Source organism: Ostrea edulis, chromosome 8 (genome assembly GCF_947568905.1).
Source record: "Ostrea edulis chromosome 8, xbOstEdul1.1, whole genome shotgun sequence".
NCBI classification, from domain to species: domain Eukaryota; kingdom Metazoa; phylum Mollusca; class Bivalvia; order Ostreida; family Ostreidae; genus Ostrea; species Ostrea edulis.
In genome coordinates, this window is record NC_079171.1 from 34,725,494 (window position 1) to 34,749,533 (window position 24,040).

The 24,040-nt window shown below is 34.3% G+C and overlaps 2 protein-coding genes across 3 annotated transcripts in view; one reads left to right on the top strand and one right to left on the bottom strand.

Moving 5' to 3' along the window:
• Positions 1-19,036, top strand: part of LOC125657428 (uncharacterized) — a 93,025-nt gene extending 73,989 nt beyond the window's left edge. For both annotated transcript variants that reach the window (XM_056147395.1, XM_056147396.1), the window contains 6 exons: positions 1,396-1,564; positions 2,022-2,212; positions 3,126-3,365; positions 5,018-5,132; positions 15,874-16,750; positions 17,685-19,036. In XM_056147395.1, the coding sequence (XP_056003370.1) occupies positions 1,396-1,564; positions 2,022-2,212; positions 3,126-3,365; positions 5,018-5,132; positions 15,874-16,750; positions 17,685-17,883 (1,791 nt within the window). In that variant the 3' untranslated portion in view covers positions 17,884-19,036. The remainder of the gene's footprint in view (positions 1-1,395; positions 1,565-2,021; positions 2,213-3,125; positions 3,366-5,017; positions 5,133-15,873; positions 16,751-17,684) is intronic.
• Positions 19,037-20,607: 1,571 nt separating this feature from the next.
• LOC130049577 (snaclec CTL-Eoc124-like) lies at positions 20,608-23,751 on the bottom strand. Its single transcript, XM_056147414.1, has 4 exons — positions 23,609-23,751; positions 21,955-22,037; positions 21,776-21,866; positions 20,608-21,235 (listed from the first exon to the last, which is right to left on the bottom strand). Exons 1-4 carry the CDS (start codon positions 23,709-23,711, stop codon positions 21,186-21,188), a joined length of 327 nt encoding a protein of 108 aa, XP_056003389.1. The 5' UTR covers positions 23,712-23,751; the 3' UTR covers positions 20,608-21,185.
• Between the last annotated feature and the right edge of the window lie 289 nt (positions 23,752-24,040).

The window sequence follows — 24,040 nt, forward strand, 5'->3', positions numbered from 1 at the left end:
ATCAAGAGTCTTTTGGACATTACCTTAAAGTAGAGGACATATTGGCACGTTCAAGAGTCCTAACTGCTACAGCCTTGCGCTCTAATCATACGTGTAAATTTGTGATAATTCACCTTAAATTAGTGACGTCTAAATATGAGTGACAAATTCCCTCAACAATATAGCATGTATACAATATGATCGTCGGACCGCGCGAAGCATGAAATGGTGATCAGCGTGTCCGAAGTGATAATCATAATTATATTACGTACGATATATTATAATTCATTTAAGAATATATTTTTATGATATTCCACTTGCGCTAAACGCCCAATAATATCTAAATATGAAAAGGGAGAGGGACATATGCCTCTGCGGGATTTATAAGGGACGAAGGCTCCAACATTTCGATTAATATCCCTCGTATAATTCTTCGAGATATCAAAAATTTATCCTATGTACAATCGTCAAATTGTCGGCTTTGGTACAGAAACACAATTGCTTATACCCAAATTAAATGTTCCTTTAAGAGATATTTTTGAGGATTCCTTTTCATATCCCATATGCTCGATCTCAAACTGTTTTGTAAAAATGCATAATTTGTGATGCACTGATCACTAGAAAATCAAATTAGTAGTAAACTCACCTGATGCAATTTCTGTACCAAACCCTTCAAACTTCTTTACAAGCATTTTAATGCATCGTGTCCATGAAGTTAAGGAGTTTGGGAAAATACCATCACACAAACAATCCAACATTAAGTACCTTTTTCGTAGACAACGGGAAGAACATTGGATCAGGACCCTAGGTACTGCATTTCCACATGGGTGCAATGATATTGTATATGATGTGGGGAATTACACTAGTCTAAAAGGAAATAATGTGAATTATTGATTCATTGTATATTGTTTTACCTCCCTCTCGATGATATTTCACTCATATGGAGACGTCACCACGGCTGGTTATCGGCTGAAAAATGTAGGCCTATCCTCGGCGCGTATGGCCATTCAGCAGGGAGGAATCTTTATCGTGCCACAAGTGCTGCGTCATGGGACCTCGTTTTTTGCGGTCTCATCAGAAGGACACTCCCATTTAGTCGTCTCTTACGACAAACAAGGGGATACTGAAGACCAATTCTAAACCAAGTGTCCACGGGATAAACGTGAATGGGATGGAACTATTTCCCAATACTCAAGGACTGAAATACAGTCATGGAGACATTAAGATACGTATATGACAAACAATATGATATTATGATATCACTGCGAGTGTGACCGGTCGACAGGGGATGGTTACTCACCCTAGGCACCTGACCCCACCTCTCGTATACACAGGGATCCGTGTTCGCTTAACTCTCCGTTTCCCTTATAGGATTTATGAGATTGATCAATGTTTCTTATCTTCACTTTTCATCAGATGACAGGCGATGATAACCTTACCCAGATTCACGTGGAAGCCGCTCTCCAACAGTGTTCAGCGTTTGTTCTTCTTAATGCGACACTTCAAGAATCCGAACCCGAGGTCACTTACACAATAGAAAACATCTGTCCCAACAACTGCAGCAGTCACGGAACTTGCGAAGGCGGTAAATACCAGCTTCCCATTGCCCAAGTTACTATAGCATTTCCAATTCATTATAGATTCAAAACATTTTGGGACTCTACTCTAATGGGTATAATCATATGGATTTCAAACCAGAATGAAATGCAGAATTTATTGAATATCTTGATGCGTGAAATTGCGTCTTTGCAAAACTAAAATTTCATTGCCTAAAAATTGGTCATAATGAATTTAAATGACTTCATAGTATATTGGATAACCTGTGAATTTCATTGCAATTCAGTATCGAAAAAGAAATCAGAAATACAATTCTTTGTAATTCATTGAAAAGGGGAAAGAATATTTATATCGTATGATCATCTCCATTATGTTTCTAAGTTGTAACCAATGTTTATTCCTTGACGCTAGTTGTAAACACAAACAATGTATACAAGGAGATTCTACATGCAACACACATAGTTTAGATATCTTCTTTATTAAAGGAAACTGCACGTGTTACAGCGGGTACGGCGGAAGTGACTGTTCGTTTGATTTACTGCGACCGCCCACAATAACTGACGTACCCAGCGCCGGTCTGTGCGATCTGTCCGCATCATCATGTAACGAGGCCACCATCATGGGGAAATACTTCTTTGAGAACATGGACTCCAACTGTTACATTAGTGTGCATCAGGTGTGAATGAGATTCAATAAAAGTACTTATCTGTAATGGTTACGGCATAATTTACTTTACCTATTGATCTTAACTTGTGCTGTGTCTGTTTGTAACTAAGTTTATCTTTATTTTCTTTTACGACTAATTCGAGAAATTCTCCCTTTCAAAGATTTTACCGGAATTCTTTTTTTACTCAAGTAGCCTACACTGCAGAACATTGATATTGACATTTTTTCAAAAAATTTCTTCTCTACGAAAGCACATCACTAAGCAGAATCAAATGCAAAGTCATGTAGAATAGGAAAGGGTATCCCAATTTGTTATCAACCTCACTTGGAAATTCAGATCATAAGGTGGGTCAAACGCAGCATATATTGTTTATAATTATTTACTTTGGTATCAAATGGAAGGTATTGCAACAAGAATGTACATATGAAAAACGATATCCCTATCACTCACCAAACAATCGTTATCAATAAGGTTATTGTTTTCGGCAAAATGATAGGCAGAGCAAAACTACATGGCCCGATTTTCCATCCCTTGGCCTAACATAACTACAACCATATAAATACAGATACATGATTTTATTGTTCGGTCAGTAAAGGAATCATTTGAATTATACAACAAAACATCTACAAACAGAATGTTCTGGAATTATATGTCCCTTTATAAACCAGCCTAATATATATATATATATATATATATATATATATGTATAGCAAACGTAGTCTCATTTCATATTGAATTCATATGTCGCTTGATTACATATGTAGTAGCATTAGATGAAATGAGAAATGCTTACTACTTGGAAAAACATATCAGGATGGATTGTAGAGAAACACAGGACATTACCTTGCTCCTCTTATTATCAAAAACGTTCACATAATCTTGCGTGTTGGCCAAGAATATTTTTTTAATGTACTATCATTAGGTTGATGTAAACGAATCCATGGTACAAGAAGAACAAATGCAACTTCCCCTGGAGGAGAGGACTTTGTTTGAGGGTTATTGTCCCCTTCCTGTCAACACTTCTGGTACCTGGACCACTGAGATCAACTTCAACATCTCTAACGACGGAGTTCGTTTTACAGAAACATACAACGTCATTATTTATCAGTCTCAATGTCAGGAGTATCATAATCAGTCTGGAGATGTCTTTTTCACCTTAAAGGTAAATTATCAAATCTTTCATTTAGATAATGTAACTCGCCGTAAAAGATATTAAATATACTTTTATTTTTAAGGTACGTGTAAATGATAATACAAGTTAATTACAAAAGGGGATCATTACCCCTCCCCATTACCTGATCCCACTTCTGGTATATTCAGGAGTCCACGTAGGCCCTCTTCTTAATTTTGTATTATATATGGAATTTAGTAGGTTGAACAGTGTTCAGTGTTTTCATTTGTTCATTTACCTACTGTGATTTGACACTGAATTGGACTAATTCCTAGCTAATCTGCATTATAACTAAATTTGAATATTGTTATCAAAACTGGTTTTGTTGTCGTTTGTCCCTTTCTGTTCATGCTTTCAGCCTCTCAGCAACAAGTTTCTGAGGATTCGGGTACTCGGAGCATGGGTCATGCTACTTTTGAAGGAAAATAATAAACTAGTTAGGTTGTGTTAAGAAGAGTCAAAATTCACATCAGATTGGCTAAAAGAGGCTAGCGACTACAAATGTTATCAAAATAATTTGATTTAATCATCTCCGGTCACTGACTTATGGGGTAGAGCGAGTTTTTACGTTTCTAATCATTGGGAACCATATGATTTTTGAAAAAGAGTAGACTTATTGGGATCCGTTAAAAAACAAAAATGATATTTAAATCAGTTCACATTATATTTAGTTAACCAAAGTAAAATGGGTGAAATATTGCCAAAACGGCGTGAAATACACAACCAGGAAGAGCCCACTGATAGCTAATAAAGGAATATAACATCTGTATTTGATAACATAATATTTACGTCTGCTATTTGTGTTAGAATTAGACATATTGAAATGCACTCCTACACCGGGAATGAAAAATTGTGATAAAAGCATCACAAAGCAGAGAGCTTATTCATAAGAGGCTGGTACAAATGAAAATTACTTTCGTAATTCGCATTCTCACTCAAAAGGCATAAGAGTGTAACTCTATAACGCGGACAGTCTTATCACTCTCTGTCTTCACAGTCCTATCATACATGCGTTTTCTTTATTCATCGCAGAGACATACCATGTACGTTCTACAAAATTTCATAAGCAAATATCAAAATTCTTACGTAAAACATGAGGGTTTTACCGTCAACGAGCACGCCATTTTGGAATTTGCGCCTGCAAAATTTCGGTATCATTAATGAACAGACCATACATGTACCATTTGAAATCTACATCGTGATTGTTTATTAGACGGAACAGTTTATTGAGGTATAGCGTGCAAGGAAAACATAATTGAATACATAATTACATTTGAATCTACCTCCAATCTGCCACCGGATGTCAGAAATTCAAATTCGTATACAGAACTCGATTGAGAATTTGTTAACTAAGAATGACATCTGTTGTTTTATTGAATAATACCAGTACATGTAACACGAAACATTTCCGGTTTTAACATTCAAATAGAAAATGCATCTATAAATATTCTTAAATAAATGGGATATGGACTAGAACGACAACTGAGGTTTACGGATCTCTCTCTCTCTCTCTCTCTCTCTCTCTCTCTCTCTCTCTCTCTCTCTCTCTCTCTCTCTATTTCTCTCTTGTAATCTACTAGCTAACGAAATGAAAACGTTTTGAATAGAAATTTTAATTCTATGTTTGACATATTTCCTTACAGGATGAGTTTTGCTACATTGAAAGTGCATGCGTTCGTCCGATGGAAAATAGCTCCACAAATGAATGTTTAATATGCAATGCTACAAACGATAAATACCAATGGACGGTAAACGAGGGTAAGTCAACTACTGAAATATAATCCTTACATATTTTTCTACATATACACTAGAGTTCCTGTCCATTTAACATTGTACATGCATATGCATCAAATATTATAGTACCATATACATTGATTTAAAGTTAAAGTAATTCCACCTTCCTGCGATGTCATCAAATTTTGTAAACCCCTATGGCTTATTCAGATTTACGCAATTCAGGATTATCACCCCTTGACATGAAATAGATAGTTTTGAGGAGTTTTCATTTATCCTAAACTGTGATTTTTCAGTACAATACAGAACGCCCTCGTATTCTTTTAAATCAAATATCATAGTTCCATTAGGAGAGGTTATGTCAGACACGCATACATAGGGTTCACACCTACCACTTATAGGCTGGATAGTCAAAATATATATTTACCTATTGGTAGGTACTTTCCGTTTTAAAATATTGCAGGTATATGTTAGTCCATACCTTCAAATGCCTACAATGGAATATACTTGCACGGGGACAATTTTCTGGATCCATTCATATGTATATGTAACATATTAAATCGATATAAGTTACAAATTTCAGATTTTCTTTAACCGATTAATGTTTGGATTTGAATGGTTTGATGATAAACTCATTTATACGACTCTCATAGATGGGTTATATTATGATACGTAACGGTGCGTGTGTCTGTCCGCGCGTCTGTCAGCACTTTGTAAATCATAGCAAACAATATGTATAAACATTAGCTTCAACATGTACTTGCATTGTATCCACGACATCGTTATTGAAAAAAAAAACATCGTTTTTTTTTCTTCAAAATTATCGATTAAACGTACTTGTGTAATTTTCTACACTTTAAAACAAAATAAAACAGCAAATCTAGTATAATCAAACCTTATACACATATTTACACTTCATAGACATTTCCGTCTACCGATTAAAAGAGTACTGGTAATTATGAATATGGACACAACTGTTGTATTATCCAACTTCAGAGTAAAAATCGACAACATTCATTTCATGGAAATCGAAAATTTAGTTTTTCAAACGCCGGTGAGGTATATGAAAGCCGAATATAACGAACAGTGATCAATCTCATCACTCATATAAGTAATACGAAGTAGATAGTTGGTTAAACACACCAAGGGTGGGATCAGGTGTCTAGGATCAGTAAGCACTCCCTATTTGATTGTATCTCACTTAATACAGAAACAAACCTAAAAATGATTTTGGACGCGTTACTGGTTGGTTATCCAATGACATTCATTTACTAAGCAACAAGTGCACAATTTCTAGTGAAAATCAATAAATTTTAGCTACTTTAGGGGTAATTATTTCCTGTAAGTAAATAATCTATGTTATGTTGTCTACTTCATTTAGTTTCAGAATGGTTTTACCCATTTTTGAAAATTGCAAACGTTCAAATTTTCTAAAGTAATTGTTGCCATGACAACGGATAAAAACACAAATTGTAACACTTACTTATTTTCAAAAATAGCAAGGGTTTATTGCTATATAATTAAAGCCTAGAGTAATCCTTGGAAAAATGAAATTTATAGTTTACATGTATATTTCTAAAAATAAAAATGTTTGGCAAACTAAGTAGAGAAAAGCTATGAAAGTTTCAAAAGTATGTGAAGCTTGCATTTCAAAGCATTTTAAGCCATGGGGAGAAACCGATTAATTGCAAAATTTATGAGAATATGATTCATCTTTGTTCTGATAATCACATATTTATTTATTTTTACTTATTGTTAAATGGGAAATTCACCTAAATTTGAATACAATATTTTTATATATAGTTCAGATATCATAATCATAACGTGTTCAGAATCATTTCAGTGCCACCTGAATTATTCTTTTTGTGTTTGGAAATGATATTGTATATTGCGAATAATCGGACAATTTCATATTATTGGGGGAAAATATATCTACCAATTAAAAGCAATTAGTTTGTCTCCCCCTCTCACCCAACCCACACATAATTTTGCAACTGTCCTAAAGAGGATCCTATATAGAGATGACAAATTTCCAGACTTAAAAAAAATGGCAAAATCATTGATTTTCAAACACCAATCAGTTTCACCGTAATGCTTAAAATTGAATCCAAATAGTTATCAACTGTTACAGAACACCCATATTTACAATATCTATATATACTATTTTTCATTGGACTCTCAGTGACAATGGGGATACATACTTCAATTAATACATTTTCTTTATTCTTCTGTGAATAATTTCCCGGCCTACCGAATACATATTTTACACACATGTTAACCGAGTAGGATGAAAAATAGGTCATAGTCTAATAACATGGCTTCACACTTAACATGTGTACCAAGTAAAATGTGGTATGTACATGCTATGTGCCCTGTGTGCCATGGTAAAAAACAGTAGAATTAGGAAATTCAGAATATGTGTTAAATATTTTATTTACAGGATCAGAGATAAGGTTTCTGTACAATGTAATATTCTTCTTAAGAATATGTCAGCGCTAAATTACATGAAAAGGATTATTACATTATATTAAGGATAACACCACCTTAATGACTCTATATAAAGATTGTTTTATTATATTGTATGCTCTTCATAACAGTACTTCTTTTCCCCTAAGCAAATTTATTTCATTAATAGAGGCTATGCTAGGCGCACATTTAAAGAGAAGGGGAAAAACCACCCACCCCATCCCACCTCAGATTGATAGAAAACAGATATGTTTGCCTAAGTATACTATGCGTTTCCAGATGTAAAATATTAAGTAATTTTTGCAAGAATGGACTGAGAGAATAGCATGTGGTGACAACTACCCCGGGAAAAGATTGCATATGTACATATGTACCTGCACTCATCGTATTAAATGACAACTTTAGGTTAACTGCCACGTTATTTTTAATTGTACTCCCTTCCAAAACTACTCACATTTCTCCTCTACTACATTATGTGAATTTACTATAGATCTTTCGTACATTTCAAATAGAGGTAAAGGTTGTTTTTTTATTACACAATAACCCGTTACCTCACTTCAATCTTATTTTACTACTCATAACCGTTATTGTGAAATACAGTAGGTCTGATTTAGTTGTATTCTTAAATTCATTAATGAATTTATCAATAGAAAAAAAATATTTGAATGTAAATAATCTGTCATAGTTTCCAAGATTCCATAATAAAACCAAAAAATGCTAATAAATGAAGAAGCTTTAAGATTTTAAAATCATATTCTTTTACCTGCTGAATCTGAAGAGTTTTCAAGGAAAAGTGATTTGACAGTAAAGCTGGCAACATATCAAGGAAATAAACTGCCTTTTCTTTATCAACGTGTAACTTACCAACGAATTTATTTCTTGATAATTGTGGAACAAATGCCATATCAAATGTAAAATATGCTAATACACCTTGACATGGTTGAAGATTTTTTTTAAGAATTCTATCAAATTTACTGCTTTTTAAAGCAATATCAGCCCCGGAAAACTAACATAATTATCAAAGGGCAAGATGAATTTTATTTATCAATATTGATTACAATAAATCACTGTATATCCGAATAAAGAATTCAATCATAAGAGTATCAAGATAACCAGCAATAAATATGTGTATGGATGAAGATAAATTCTAGTGATCTACTTCAATATATCATATTTTGTCGAAAAGGCACGTGGTTTCGATGGTAACAATACGTAAATTAATTTTTGTTGAATATTTAATTACACAATGTATCATGAACAATTCATACGAGTTTCACCAGTAATCATTTTTACACCACTTTTCACATTTTTCAAAACAAATGTTTGATGCTTACTGACTTGACTCTTACGGACACATATGACTCAAAACAAATGTTATATAGTTTCGTAACATGTTCAATATAGCTAAAGCTTATTTTACCACATATTTTCCCATGAAATCACCTTTACTTTTGCATTAACCACAACTTACAAATTCAATTGAAAATCTTCTTATCGGTACACTACATGAACTGTTAACATTGTTGTTGATTAAACATTAAAACATTCCACGTAAACTCAACATTTTAAAGTTTGATTTAAGATCTTAGGATACACAAGATTTTGGACACATCTAATGAAGTAGGACTGTGCTGTACTTTGTGTGGGTACACTACTGATGCTGAATTTTTCAAATCTTGTGTACATGTTTACCATCATTTTAATGTTAAATATAGGATATGATTATGTCGTTCAGTCGACTGAAAGGAATGGCAGAGCTTTTTCAGTGAAATTTTATCAAACGAGATAGTTTCGTCCTGTGAAGGATACATTTGAAATGTAATAATGTTGATAGGAAAATCATTCATGGGTAGAGAGAGTGGGTTCGTTCCCCAGATTTATATTCAATAAATCCGTCTTAGAAATGGCATCCATTAATTCCTGTGAACTCGAAATGAAAGACACCACAAAGTCGTCCACTTCTGATCCATACTTAAATCTTTTATTGAAAGTGGATATTAATGGCAAACTAACTACTCAATGTAAAACTTATACGGTACCAATTTTGATGCACCAGATGCAAATTTCGACAAATAATGTCTCTTCAGTGATGCTCAACCGAAATGTTTAAAATCCGAAATAACTCTGAAGTTTTAGAGCTAAATATAGCCAAAAACAGCGTGCCAAACAAGTGGAGCCAAATTCGTCCAAGGATAAGAGCTATGCATGAGGGAGATAATCCTTAATTTTGAAATGAATTTCTAAATTTTATAACAGCAATTAAATATACATCCGTATTTTCAAGCTAGTAACGAAGTACTTAGGTACTGGGCTGTAGATACCCTCGGGGACTAGCAGTCCACCAGCAGAGACCTTGACCCGGGGGTCATAATGTAAAACTTATACGGTACCAATTTTGATGCACCAGATGCGCATTTCGACAAATAATGTCTCTTCAGTGATGCTCAACCGAAATGTTTTTTTTTTTTTTTTTTTTTTTTTTTTTTTTTTTTCACATATATCAGTCTTTAATTTCAAAATACATTACTATTTCGGGGTAAAGTCTCCGCAGAGACCCCCTTATAATCTTTACCTAGGGTGCCAGGGGCCCCTTGGATTAGATGTATATAGGCATACATATACATATATATAAATTTATCATATAAATTTCTACATATAGAAAACACATATAATATACTGTTATATAACAAAATTTATTAACATGTTATGGCAAAAAAGGTTCTTATTTTTACGGAAAAACCAACAACACAACAATATAATTATGTACATAAAGAACCGAAATGTTTGAAATCCGAAATAACTCTGCAATTTTAGAGCTAAATATAGCCAAAAACAGCGTGCCAAAAAAGTGGAGCCAAATTCGTCCAAGGATAAGAGCTATGCATGAGGGAGATAATCCTTAATTTTGAAAAGAATTTCTAAATTTTATATCAGCAATTAAATATACATCCGTATTTTCAAGCTAGTAACGAAGTACTTAGCTACTGGGCTGTAGAGACCCTCGTTATGACAAACGGATGATTTCAGCTTCGCCATGATCAACTTGTCATATTTATGTAGCAATATCCCATTATTATATGCATAAGAAGTGTATATTTTTTAAATGATTCCATGCACAAGAGCTTATTCTGCTTATGATCAGATGCAACCTATCAAGTCTCTTTGTTATGTTTCAAACCGATTGTTCGGTCGTTCTTGGCACATTGATTTTGATTACGGAAAACTCCGTTTGCCTGAGGATATATGGTGCATGCTGGTGTGACCAGTAGGCAGGATTCTTACGTCTCTTAGACACCTTGGTCCACCCCTGGTATATCCAGAGGTCCCATTTTGCACAACTCTCTAATTTTTGTTGTTTTTAAGAGAAGCTGTCAGTAACCATTAAGAATTTTCTTTAAAAAAGTGGAAAGTGCAAATATCACAAATCTGAATGAAATTATCACACTTTTGTGTATGGTAATAATCAATGTTAAAAAAGTGAAAATTACTGGAACCATGCATCGTGTTTCCATGACAACGGACCGTACCCACAGTTAAATCATTAGATGTTGAGTTTTTAATCTTTTCACAACTATTTCTAATAAAACAATTTCCCAACAAAGTACATTGAATGGAAATTAAAAAAAAAAAGCACTTAGATTATTGTACTTGTAATTGAGAAAATGTGTATTTTCTTGATTATTCTTAAACATAAGTCATAAATTAAGGGGGCAAAAAGAGCATTTATGACTCTTTTCAGACACTATTTTCTCTGAAACGCAGCAGGGCTGACATTAATTCTAGATGCCGTTTTTAAGACAGTTATTTATACTACCAATATAGTAAATAAAAACAGTTAAACAATTTACCCTTTGTTGTAAAACCCCTCAAAACTCTACACTACGGCCTACTATTTTACACAATTATTACCCCCTTGATGTGAACTCTCTAGAATTAAAGGAAGAAATGAATGACTATCACTTTGCAGACAACGTAAAACATTCTGGATGGTCAGTAAGGAATTCATTTAACAGGAAACTTGAAAGGTGATGTAGAGATTAGCCTATTTTTCTGTAAATTAAATTTGATATGTTAGTTAATAGTGAAGTTAGAATCAATGTAATCATTCCAAATTCATACAAACTGTCCCAATGACAGATAGATCTAGTAAATTAATAGTAAACACCGGTAAATAAGATTCCAAGTATGTCTAGTGTAGAACACTTGTTTCTCTTTAAAAAAAAAAAAACCAAAGAATATCTAAATAATTTTCTACATTCAATCAGTATCAATGCTGAAGTCACATTTTCACCTCATATTGCGTCATACAGGGGATGCTTACTCCTCCTAGGCACCTGATCCCACCTCTGGTGTGTTCAGGGGTCCGTGTTTGCCCAACTATCTATTTTGTACTGCTTGTAGGAGTTATGAGATTGATCACTGTTCGTTATCTTCACCTTGCATACTCAACATGCATTGTGACGTACTTTTTGTGTATTCAACGTATTTCATTCTCACTGAAATAATTCATCTTCTATCAAATGGTAAATGTAATTTCTATTATAATGTAATTCCTATTTCAAACTATTGTATACGTAACGATGTGGATTGTTCTGATGAGAAGGGAGAAGGGGTGGTATTTTGTTGGTAGATCCTCTAACAAATATCCCATTCCTATATCATTATTTTGCTATGAGTATACCACACACGTTTCCCAATTACAAATTCTGTAATTCGTTTATTTTAGACCACATCCATATTTCAAATGTAATAAAACAATACACTTCATAGATATTTCGATATAGAAATACTTGAGGCCTACTTATTCCAACATCTTACATGTATGTGTCAAAAAATCAATTTCTCTTTTTTCAGTGAGTATTTGTTTTCGATATCACAATAAATGTTTCCTAAATTATACTCTTAAAACCAGGCACGTAGAACCAGGATGGAGGTGGGGAGGGGAAGGTGTCGTATTTTTGATACGTTAATTTTGTCTTTGTTTTTACCTACCCCCCCCCCCCCGATTTTGCATTCGAAGTTAGGGAATGACAACACTATTTAGGTATCAATTCTTATAGCCTTGCATTTGGGGTGTTTTAATTTATTTATTTATTTATTTTTTATTTTGATTGCTTGTCAATAATCATTCGAAATTCCTCTGCGGTTTTTTTTATTTCTTTTTATCCCGAACACCCCTCCTACTGCCCCCTCCCCCCATGAAAATTATAGGCCTAATATGTGTCAGAAACTCTCAAATTTAGACGAATGACTGTAAATGTGTTAATAACTTATTCATCTTCCGAAGACCCCTAATGTCGGCTTCAAATGAATTTATCAAACCGGACAACGATATAAATCCTAGATATCATGTTACGAAGATTGCACAATTTGACTTCAAATCTGCTGTCTAATGTGATATATTTGCATCTGGTAATGATTGTTTAATAAACATGTGATTAGCAAGTGAACTTTTCATATTTGGTTAAAGTAACACCTTTCATTTTCCTTTGGGGTGAGGTAACTAAGTTATTGTCTCAGAGTTATCTCTCTTGGATTTATAAATAGGATTACCAGACGCACATCTTTTTCATACAGAATTTACTAAACCCAAAAATATTCAACTTTTTCATGACTATTTACTAGTCTGTAAATTATGTATAATCAATAATGATAGGGTATAACCTAATAAATTGGGGGATGTATCACAAATCGTCTGTTTAACATCGACTTGACAGTGTAAACATTGCCGCAGCCAAGGCGGATCATGAATATTTAGAAAGTGGATTCAACTTTTGTCTTAAAAATTATGATTTTTTTTTTTTACCTCAGATTCATTCGGGATTGATTGTTCAAAGAAATAAACACAATATTAGATGAACCTTCATGGATTTGCGCTGCTATATCTGCTGTTACCTACATGTTTTATTTTTGCCGGTCCGCTGCCGAAAGAAACCGACGCAGAACATTCAGATTCTTAAAATTAAATATCAGAAATTCTATAAATATTTTATCTAAACCTATTGTTTTTTTTTTTGTTTTTGTTTTTTGTTTGGTTTAAAACGTGCATACTAGCCTAAATCTAACACGTGGTTTTGAATCATGTGCGTGTACATGAGGATATGCATCTTTACGTAATGGCGCTAGGCCTACGCAACGTCAAATCTTTTTGACGTTATTTCTTTGTTCTCTTGAATATGCCATAAAGACCTTTTGTCATGGGTGCAATCATATATAAACTATAATATATTTAAACCAAAGCAATATGTGATTTAAAAAAAAATGCACAGCTTCGTTAGTAGATAAAGATACATACAAGTTTAAATTAAATCCAAATGCAGTTTAGGTCAACTGATTAAATATGAAGGTCATTGGTTAATGTATGTGACCTTGAGATTGTAGGATAAGGTCATTTCAAGGTTCAATAGAATTTAGCATGTCATTAGAAAGTAATTGATGCACACAGAAGGCAAATGTTCTTGACGTAGATTAGATCATTAGCCTAATAATTACATAGATTTTCGAAAATGTAGCTGAACATGAAAAAAATTGGTGTTTTTGGTAAGGTCAGTAACAAAAAACTAAAAGTTGTTTAACTGATTTTATTTATTTTTTTTTTTTTTTTTGAATAAAAATATAACATTTGTTATTTCTTTCTATATGAAAGACCTTTCACGATTGTGTTGCGTTTCTGGAAGAAAAAAAATAGCTCAAAATTCTATTGTTTTATTGAATTTTTGACTGTATACAATACAAGGTATGTTGGTTGCCATGGCAACCATTTTTTGCTGAGATATTTAACTTTCTTATTTCAACAAAATTTTATATAAGCCTTTTTCATTTACCTTAAACTAAAAAAATATGCATCTTATTATTTTAATTGTATTTATTTTGGACTTTAAAGAGGTACATTTCACTGTTTTTTCAAGGACTTTGTCCTTGTCACCATGGTAACAACAAAGTGATCAATAACTCTGTGTTATTTGAGTTTAAGTGACTTACACATGCGTTTTGAATGGTTTTATCAATAACGCTGGTTAAAATTGTAGAATTTTTCAATATTTTTTTTTTGCACTTTTCAAAACTTCTCCATGATTACTGACAGCTTCTCTTAAGAGCTATGGGATTGATCACCGTTCGTTCTCTTAGTTTTATTTAATATTAGTCTCGATTGAAGTCAGCATTTCGTAAGTTATATTGTCGTTATAACGATCTAGTTCGTCAATGCAACCTATCATTGGGTCAAATACTGTCTGGCATGTTTCATATCGATTGTTAGGCCGTTCTTGACACACTGATTTTGACTGCGGATGGTTCCGTTTGCCTGATCAGGATATGTGGCTCGTGGCGCGTGTGACGGATCGACAGGGGATGCTTGTTCATCCTGGGCACATGATCCCATCTCTGGTGTATCCAGGGCTCCGTGTTTGCCTGACCATCTATTTTGCATTGCGTATAGGAGTTATGAGATTGATCAATGTTCGTTATCTTCGCCTTTCATAGTGACAAAAGATCGCTGTCAGAGCCATTCAAGTCATTGAGTGGTTTATTTGGTTGTTAATATTCCATTTGGTTAACACTGCTTTCTGAGCGAAACTCTTGATAGGTTTACATATGATCAATTGAACAAATAAATATCGACTTATTGACATCATATACATTAATGTAAAACTTATACGGTACCAATTTCGATGCACCAGATGCGAATTTCGACAAATAATGTCTCTTCAGTGATGCTCAACCGAAATGTTTAAAATCCGAAATAACTATGACGTTTTAGAGCTAAATATAGCCAAAAACAGCGTGCCAAAAAGTGGAGCCAAATTCGTCCAAGGATGAAAGCTATGCATGAGGGATATACTCCTTAATTTTGAAATGAATTTCTAAATTTTATAACGGCAATTAAATATACATCCGTATTTTCAAGCTAGTAACGAAGTAATTAGCTACTGGGCTGTAAAGACCTTTCACGTAAAAGACACAGATAGAAGTATGACAATGTAAAATCACATTCTGTGTAATACCGAGCATACATTGTGATTACAACATTGTCAGGGAAGAGGGTCGGTGTACATAACTATATCATTTTCAAAACGTTGTGTATGATCGATCATTCAAAGTTTTCAAAGCAAGTTGTGCCTTGTTTCGCTTTCATGATGCAATAAATGTATCGTTTGTTGAATATGATGATCATCGTAAGTTTACAAATATTCGATTCAGAGAGCAAATAATAATTTTTGACATTTTTTTTCATTGTTTCAAAGTTCTTCTTCCAAAGAGTTTGAAAACAAGAACCTTATATGGTTATTTTATCATGCAGATTGTGGACAGACTACAACTGAATCCATGTCGACAACAACACTCGACACAACTACTTTTCCAGAGACTGAATCAAAAAGCTCCACAGAACCATTTACTGAAACTACAACAGACAGCACGACAGAACACAGCACAACAGATAAACAGACAATAAGTATGTTCTTGTCTACACAGACGGAAACCTCTTCATTAACCGAAGCTATGATTGAGCAATCAACTATGTCAGAGTCTACATCAAGCAGAACAGAAACAGAGACAACAACTGAAGCAATGCCTTTCCTATCCCCAACAACAGATCCAATAAAAGCAACGTCAATAGCGTCGGAATCCACATCATCAGCCACAACACTAATAGCAACAACAGATGATGAAGTCTCAACGACAAATAGAATAACAACAGTAACCACGAAAATAGCATCAGGAGAAACTACGTCAATGTCCTCAGAAACACAGACAACCTCTGCTACATCAAAATCCCCTGAAACAGAATCAACTTCTACTACATCAACATCCCCTGAAACAGAATCAACTTCTACTACATCAACATCCCCAGAAACAGAATCAACTTCTACTACATCAAAATCCTCAGAAACAGAAACAACTTCTACTACATCAAAATCCCCAGAAACAGAAACAACTTCAACAACAAGAAGATCCACAACTGATTCTTCAACGACCATTACATCACCGACGAGAGAAAGAGAAACAACCACAGCCAGATCCACGACAACAGAAAGTACATCAACAAAATATACAGAAGAACCGTTACAGTCTCCAATCACGAATATACACCTGGCTGTTGGAGCATCTGTTTCTGTTGCGGGTCTACTAGCTTTATTTGTCATCGTTGGAATGGTGGCCAGATATTGTAGAAAACCGTAAGTATTTATCGACGTGACAATATACTACATTTCAACTACAGCTAATGAGAAATTGAGTGTACAATGTGGTCGTCGTAATGCTATCAATGTAGTTTCAATCGCAGGGGCTAATCCCTTTGGGCCCAAACTCTGTGATACCATAAATATAGAAAGACTCTGACCTACAAACAATTCCACTCCCTTCAAATGTCTAAACCGCTTATGTTACAAAACATCCACTCCTGACTCTAACTACCATTTTGAGAAACGCGCTAAATACCTAAAATACCTAAAACTTTAAGGAAGGGGAAATGGGTCAAAATAGTCAGAATAAAATAAAATAAACAAAATCCAAAAAATAAAAAAATCCAAAAATTAATGTTTAACTTCACAGGTGCAATATCACAAAAATAATGTTTTGATTAATTCTAGGGTCTTTAGAGCTTTTCTTAAATTGGCAGGTCTTGTCAACAGTTGATGGTGCTAAAGAAAAAAATGAGTCCTGTAACGTCTACATGAAGAGCATTATTCAAATATGAGGAAGTATGTAGGGTATAATTGATGTGCAATTTAATTGATAGGTCTGAAATCTTCCACACTAGTCTGCAATTTGCTGCTGACATAAGCGAAAACCCATCCGTTGATCTGAATCGGTAAAAATAAGTCAAATCTAGAGATCGATGACGTATATTTGTTATTTTTAGAACCTGTGACTTGAAATTTTGCATGCAAGTATTTAAAACGTTAATGTGTGCAAGGAGATAAGCACATTATGCATGCCACACCTAATTCAAGAATTTTTAGACATTTGAAGCGATTGGGGTAGAGTTAGACACCTTTCTATATTGATGGTATCACATAGTATGGGCTGAAACGGGCTTAGCCCCTGTGGTTTGATTTGTAAAATAAAATGCAACATTGTCAAAAAATCAAATCTGGATAATTGTTACAGGAATAAACAATCACAGCTACGACAGGAAAATGGTGACGAATCCAGAAACTGGAGGGACATGTTGGTATCTACACCACAGGACGCCATTTTCCCTCGTCCTTACAAGGATTCGTTTATCCCGCATGCTACTTCCCATCACTTCAAATCTTTGGGCGGATCGCACAGAAATAGTTTTGACAGCAGATTGCAGAAATGGTGAAGAGAACTAATCTCTACAGATTGAAATTGTTAAAGAATATTTGCTACGAATTTAGCGTTGTTAACGTTTTGTTACCATCTAGTATACTGTAGAACACTTTTATTTCGCGATACTTTAATTTCGCGACGAAACAATGATGTATCCATTCACGAAACATAATCCTCTCGAGTCATTATCTATTTCTTAAGCCTCCTATACTTGGAGAGTTTTACACAAGAAACAATTGTAATAAATCTAGTAGACAATCGGGGGGGGGGGGGGGGGGGGGGTTAAGTGCACGTCTTTCTTATATCATTTAATTTTCGCCGGAATTCAAAATTATTGAAATATATCTCCGTGAGTAACATATTGTAAAATTATACGGTACCGTGAGTAACATCTATCATATACAATGTAGGCTTAACACAACATACATATATTCCTATCTGTATTTTCATTGCTTTTTACCGTTTTAGCACGTTTTCTTCAACTACCATCGAGCATTGTGTATTGTATTTTAGCGGGCAACCTAGGGTATATTGTAAAACTTTTACACGAGTAATAGATTGTAGCAAAAAATCTGGTCATCGGGGTGTTAAGAGGATGCCTTTGCTATGTTAGTTAATTCCGCATGAAGGATACATTCAAAATTAGTGAAATATATTTTCCTAAAGGTGATGTACATCTAACTTGATCTGATTACTTTTGCATCTAAACGCAATACACTATTGTTCCTAGGATTTGGTCGTTACCATATATAATATCTTATTGTATACAACGTAGGCTACACACAAGATCCCTAAAAGTACCTTAGTGTTAATGACCGATATTTAAAAAATATGGTATTATATTTTTCATTTACTACATGAAGAGAAATGTTTAACTGATAAAAGTTTAATTACTGTATATTGATTGCAGTAGCTCGATTTTGCAGGTAACTGGTTTGTTTTAGATATAGTAACATTGCGAGTCAACAGTACAAATGATTTGTAGTGTAATTTTGTATTTATACGCAAGACAATTTATTTAGCTTGTATATGTTATCAACTTGGTTAATAACATGTGTTTTGTGTACAATGTAGTCTTCGCACAACATCGTTGTATCCCTATTTGTATTTTCAATGTGTTTTTTTTTTCAATTCTAATACGTTTTCATTAAATGATATTACCACTATTTTTATTCCTTGTAAATATATATGAGCATGTGGTGTTTTAACTCGTCCAAGTATTAAGGTTTCGATATAAAGCGTGCTTTAGTAATTATTTTCTATCGAAATTGTAAGAAGCCAGATATGCATATTCTCGTTGGAGATGTTCGCGCCATTAGTATGTGACGTCATACATGTCAATCGTTGTGAAGCGAAAAAGCATGAAGACATTCGAACAAGCTGTGGACATCACATACAGCAAGCAGGCTACAGTTACAAGTCTCATTATATTGTGTTGTACAATATATAGCTGTAACAATAGACACAGAAATGAGTTTCTTTACTTTTACCAACAAAGCAACTCAGAGAAATTTTCTAAACTTAGAACTACTTCAATCCAATGGAAAACCACCTTCAATGACGAACCTACGTATTGCATTCTAGCCCATTTTATTCATTTTATCGACATTTCTGTTTACAAATTGATAGGCTTACTGTTCTTCAGACTGGACGTAAGTCGACACGGGTTTGTCAACCGCAGGAATTTCTGTATAACATGCTCTTTTTATAGACATGCACATCTAATTTCATATGCAACGATATATTGGTTTACTGCCTCCCCCCCCCCTTCCTCCACTTGAAGTTATGAATATTGACACCATGTGTGAAATTACTACCCCCTGATTAAAAAGTAAAACAAAAAGCCTAGTTAATAATTGTCAAGAATTTTAGAATACGGTGGTTTTTATAAAAAATGATGATGTGTGCCAACGTAGTAAAATGAAACTGCAGCTATATAATGGGTATCTGCCCCACTTCCACTATATTTTTAGAGTAATGACTGAGAAGATTATAAGGTAGAGGTTATGACTATATATTAAATGAAAAGTCATCATCTTTGTCTCTCTCAATGCGAAGACTGATATATATATATATATATATATATATATATATATATATATATCTATATATATATATCTCCCTCTCTCTCTCCTTCTCTCTCTCTCTCAAACAAACAAACACACAAACAAATCCGGTACCCCCTGATAAGGAAATCGATACATTAAATCGATATCGGTAAATTGTCTGCTTTCCTCTACACATTCGACACACTGTAGGCTATTGCATCAATCTAGTCCAAATTAAAACCATATATGCTCTCCCTTCTCCAGTGTATCGGTTAGAGAAGAACTTATTTTAATTAGATTGACTAATGTTTGTTACACTCTATTTGTACAGATCTATAATTCTTTAAAAAGAATATTATAATCAACAAGGTAACACTACATGTTTGCGAACGAAATTTGTAATCTATGATAAGATAGATATTTACTAACACGTTTCACCCTTTAGGGGACCAGGATCTCTATCCGAGTCCGTCAATGTTGCTGTAATGTTAATGTTTGAGAACGGGATTAGTCTTAGATTTGGCATAGCGTCAGGTTCAAAGATGTATGCCTGAATAGTATCTACTAACGGGATGTCATCGGTGTCGGAACATTGACTATCCATCCCGTACAACTCATGACTTTCAACAGAATCTACTCACACCTACGTAGCTGCTGTAGACATTGAAAAAACAAATATGCTTTAAAAGAAACTTTTACTAATACATATGACCTATATAAACAAAAACAAGACACGAACAATGTTTAGATAACAAAGGCTTGTGAGATATGTGTCTTTCTTGTAAATCACAGACATTCAAAGTTTGCTTACCACTATCAATACCTTAGTTAAGGATTTTAAACTTTAAAGATGGAAAAATGGAATTTATATCATCTGCATGCCGCTTTTAATACTCATATGAAAGGTAAATATAACTAACAGCAATCAATATCATAACTCTTATAACGAATACAAAATAAAGAGTGGAGAAAAACGGACCCATTGACACACCAGAGGTGGGATCAGGTCCCCAGGAGTAGTTAATGACCGGATGTTTCTGTAAAACACATTCTTATTTCTATTGATAAATCAGGATTTTCAAATCGGTTGTTGCTTCTCGCACACGAAAACCAGTCCATGAGCACACTTTGAGTCATCAAACTGTGCACTGCGCATGACAGTGAGACAGTCCTGTCCGCCATAGGAATTGTCAGGTTGTCCTCTGTGCCAAGGTAGCGAAGTGATGTCACCATAACCAACAATCCACTTAAAAGTTCCCTCAACTTCTCAATCTGTTGCTCCTACCCAAGTAGGGTGATCAAAACGGTCCACCAGTTCTATAAATGATCTCATTCTCATTAATACCGTGTAACCGATACAGGGTACAAAATCATATCTATCATAAATTGGTCGTCCTGTGTTAAAATATATAAACCTGATCAAACAAAAGACGTGCAGAAAAGAATATTCATTGCTAGGGTTAGGAGTAAACATTTCCTGTATATGATTGTGACCTTGACCTTTAAACTACAAAGTATATTATCTGGATGATTCAGCTTTTCTTTACAGATGTCATGGATGAAGATCCACCGTTAGGTCATGTAAGAAGATTCCTTGCTTGTATTCATATAGTATATGAGATACCATACAGAGACATATCATATCAATGATTGACCTAATTAATAAGACAGTGACAATCTTAGTTGTCGATAAGTTGTGAAAAATTAGTATATATACTAATATGATATGCCATTATCTCATTATCTGGAAACGATTTGTTCATATGATTATGACCTTTACCTAAGCAATATAGATCACCCACATATCCACCTAAGCTTATGCTACTGTGATTGATCAGGATAATGATTCCTACCTACCGACGTTTGGTAACATAGTTGTCAATAGCCAAGAAGTTTCCTCCGCCGTCTCCAACTGAACAAGGTAGGCGTTTTGATCTTCACATGCAGTCTGAAACCAAAATGAATTAGGAAATGATTTATACGTTACAGTGCGTAGGCATTTGGGGAAAATTGCTTAAAATAGAAAGAGATATGACCTTGGCGTCGTCCCAGGAAAGTTTGGTGTTGCTGTAACGGTAGCAATGATTTATATACGGAGTCCACTCATCCTCACAACATTCTGAAAAAAATACGCTTCAATCAGTGATATTCTAAGATTGTCGTTAACGTTTATCTTCAGTAGAACACCTAAATATTAAATCGGAGATGAAAATGCGGTGATCTGTTTCTTGAGCATTCAGAAAAATGCAAGGTGAAGTTAACGAACAGTGATCAATCTCATAACTCCTACAAGCAATACAAAATAGATAGTTGGGCAAACACGGACACCTGGACACACCAGAGTCGCTATAGATAACGGACAATGATTAATCTTATAAAGAATACAAAATCAAGACATGCAAATACGGATTCCTGGGCATACCAAGGTGGAACCAGGTGCTTAGAATTCAATATGTTTAGAAGTAAACATCCCCTGTCAACCCATTACCGTGAGTCAAAGATCAGAGTGTAAAACGGCCCGACAATTGGTATTAATATCAAAATCTTTGTCACAAACATATTTTCACTATCCAGTCAATCATTCTGTAAAATATAAAGGTCCTCATTTGTTAGACAGATAAACCATGTACTTTATCTGTAATATTTCCTCAAAACTAAATCCAACAACGTGAATTTTTTTCTCATAAATGAGGAAAACAAAAGTCCTTGCCACATGTATACACTCTGTAAAATGAGGTCATCACTTGTTAGAAATAATCTAATCTGTAAGTAGTATTTTCTGAAAATACTATAAAGAATACAAAATTAAAACATGAGCAAATACGAACTCCTGTATTTAACGGAAGTGGAACCAGGTGCTTAGGAGGAGTAAGCATTTCCTTTCGGCTGATCTCACACCCACCGTAAGCCCTATATCTTGATCAGTTAAATGAAGTCATCCGTAGTCGAAATAAATGTGTAAAACCCGATCTTACAATCGATTCCATACAAGCTGCATATGGTGTTTATGCCTTCCAACTGATTCAAAAGTATCATCTGCTTTTGATCACTTTTTCATTCAAGGCATCCGACAAATCGATGTTACGGGGGTTTCAACAGTCTTCTGATGAAAGCACGAAAGGTAAAGATAACAAACATTGACGAATTGTCAAACCTACTTTAAATAACACGAAATAGGGAGTTGGGTAAACACGGACTCCTGGATACACCAGAGGTTGGATCAGGTGTCTAGGAGGCTTAAGCTTTCCCTGTTAACCGGTCAAACCTACCGTAAGTCCTTCATCTTGCTCCGGTAAACTAGCATTTTCAGAGATTCATGTTTGCCCGACTCATAATATTGTATTTTTATGGCATTTAATGCTCTCAATTTTCACATATTCATATTGTGAAGTACACGATATCATCTTCTCAAAATTGCCTTAATGTCAGAGCAAAAAACACGACGTCATTGCTCATTTAATATAGTTATGGTCATTGATTACCTATGAAATATTAACGACAATGAATATACATTTGATATTTTTAGGGAATGATACCCATGGTGTATATATTCATTTAACATCAAGAAATAATTTTGGAAAGAAATTCACGTAAGGTTTTCTTTTTGCTTGGAATTGCTCATATATTATATGAAAATGCTACTTAGTCCAGTGGAACTACTGATGCAAACACAATAAATTGTACACAGACCTCCCGTTCTTCGAATTTTGCGAAAATATTCCCATTCATCCTTTGTGGCATTGACGTCCTTATTGGTCTCATTCAGGTTGCGCTGTAGCAATTTGCATTTCATTTGCTCTCCATTGTACAAAAGTCCTACACAATTAGGGCGCTCACGGTGGCAGATCGAAGAACAGCTGAATATATCGAGTCCAGTGAAAGAGTTAATGTAGAAATATTCATCGTTCGGAACAATGCTATCGTACGCCATGTCTTGTTCAAATGACGCTCCACATCCATATTGAAATGCTGCAGTATGCTTAATTTTGACAATAGTCAAAACCACAGATGTACAAAATGTTCGCAATCCTAAATCAAACATGTTGAGCTGTAAATGTCAAATTTCCTTTTGTGTCATACAACAAGTCCCTTTGCAATTATTCTACAGGCAGATCCTCTCTG

Bases quoted from the DNA above. Each gene is read 5' to 3' on its own strand.
- LOC130049577 (XM_056147414.1), bottom strand. From the start codon at position 23,711: ATGAAATGCAAATTGCTACAGCGCAACCTGAATGAGACCAATAAGGAC. The intron at 22,038-23,608 runs GTCTGTGTACAA...TATTTTTTTCAG, and splicing joins CAAAATTCGAAGAACGGGAG to AATGTTGTGAGGATGAGTGG. The intron at 21,867-21,954 runs GTCATATCTCTT...TTTTGGTTTCAG, and splicing joins TTTCCTGGGACGACGCCAAG to ACTGCATGTGAAGATCAAAA.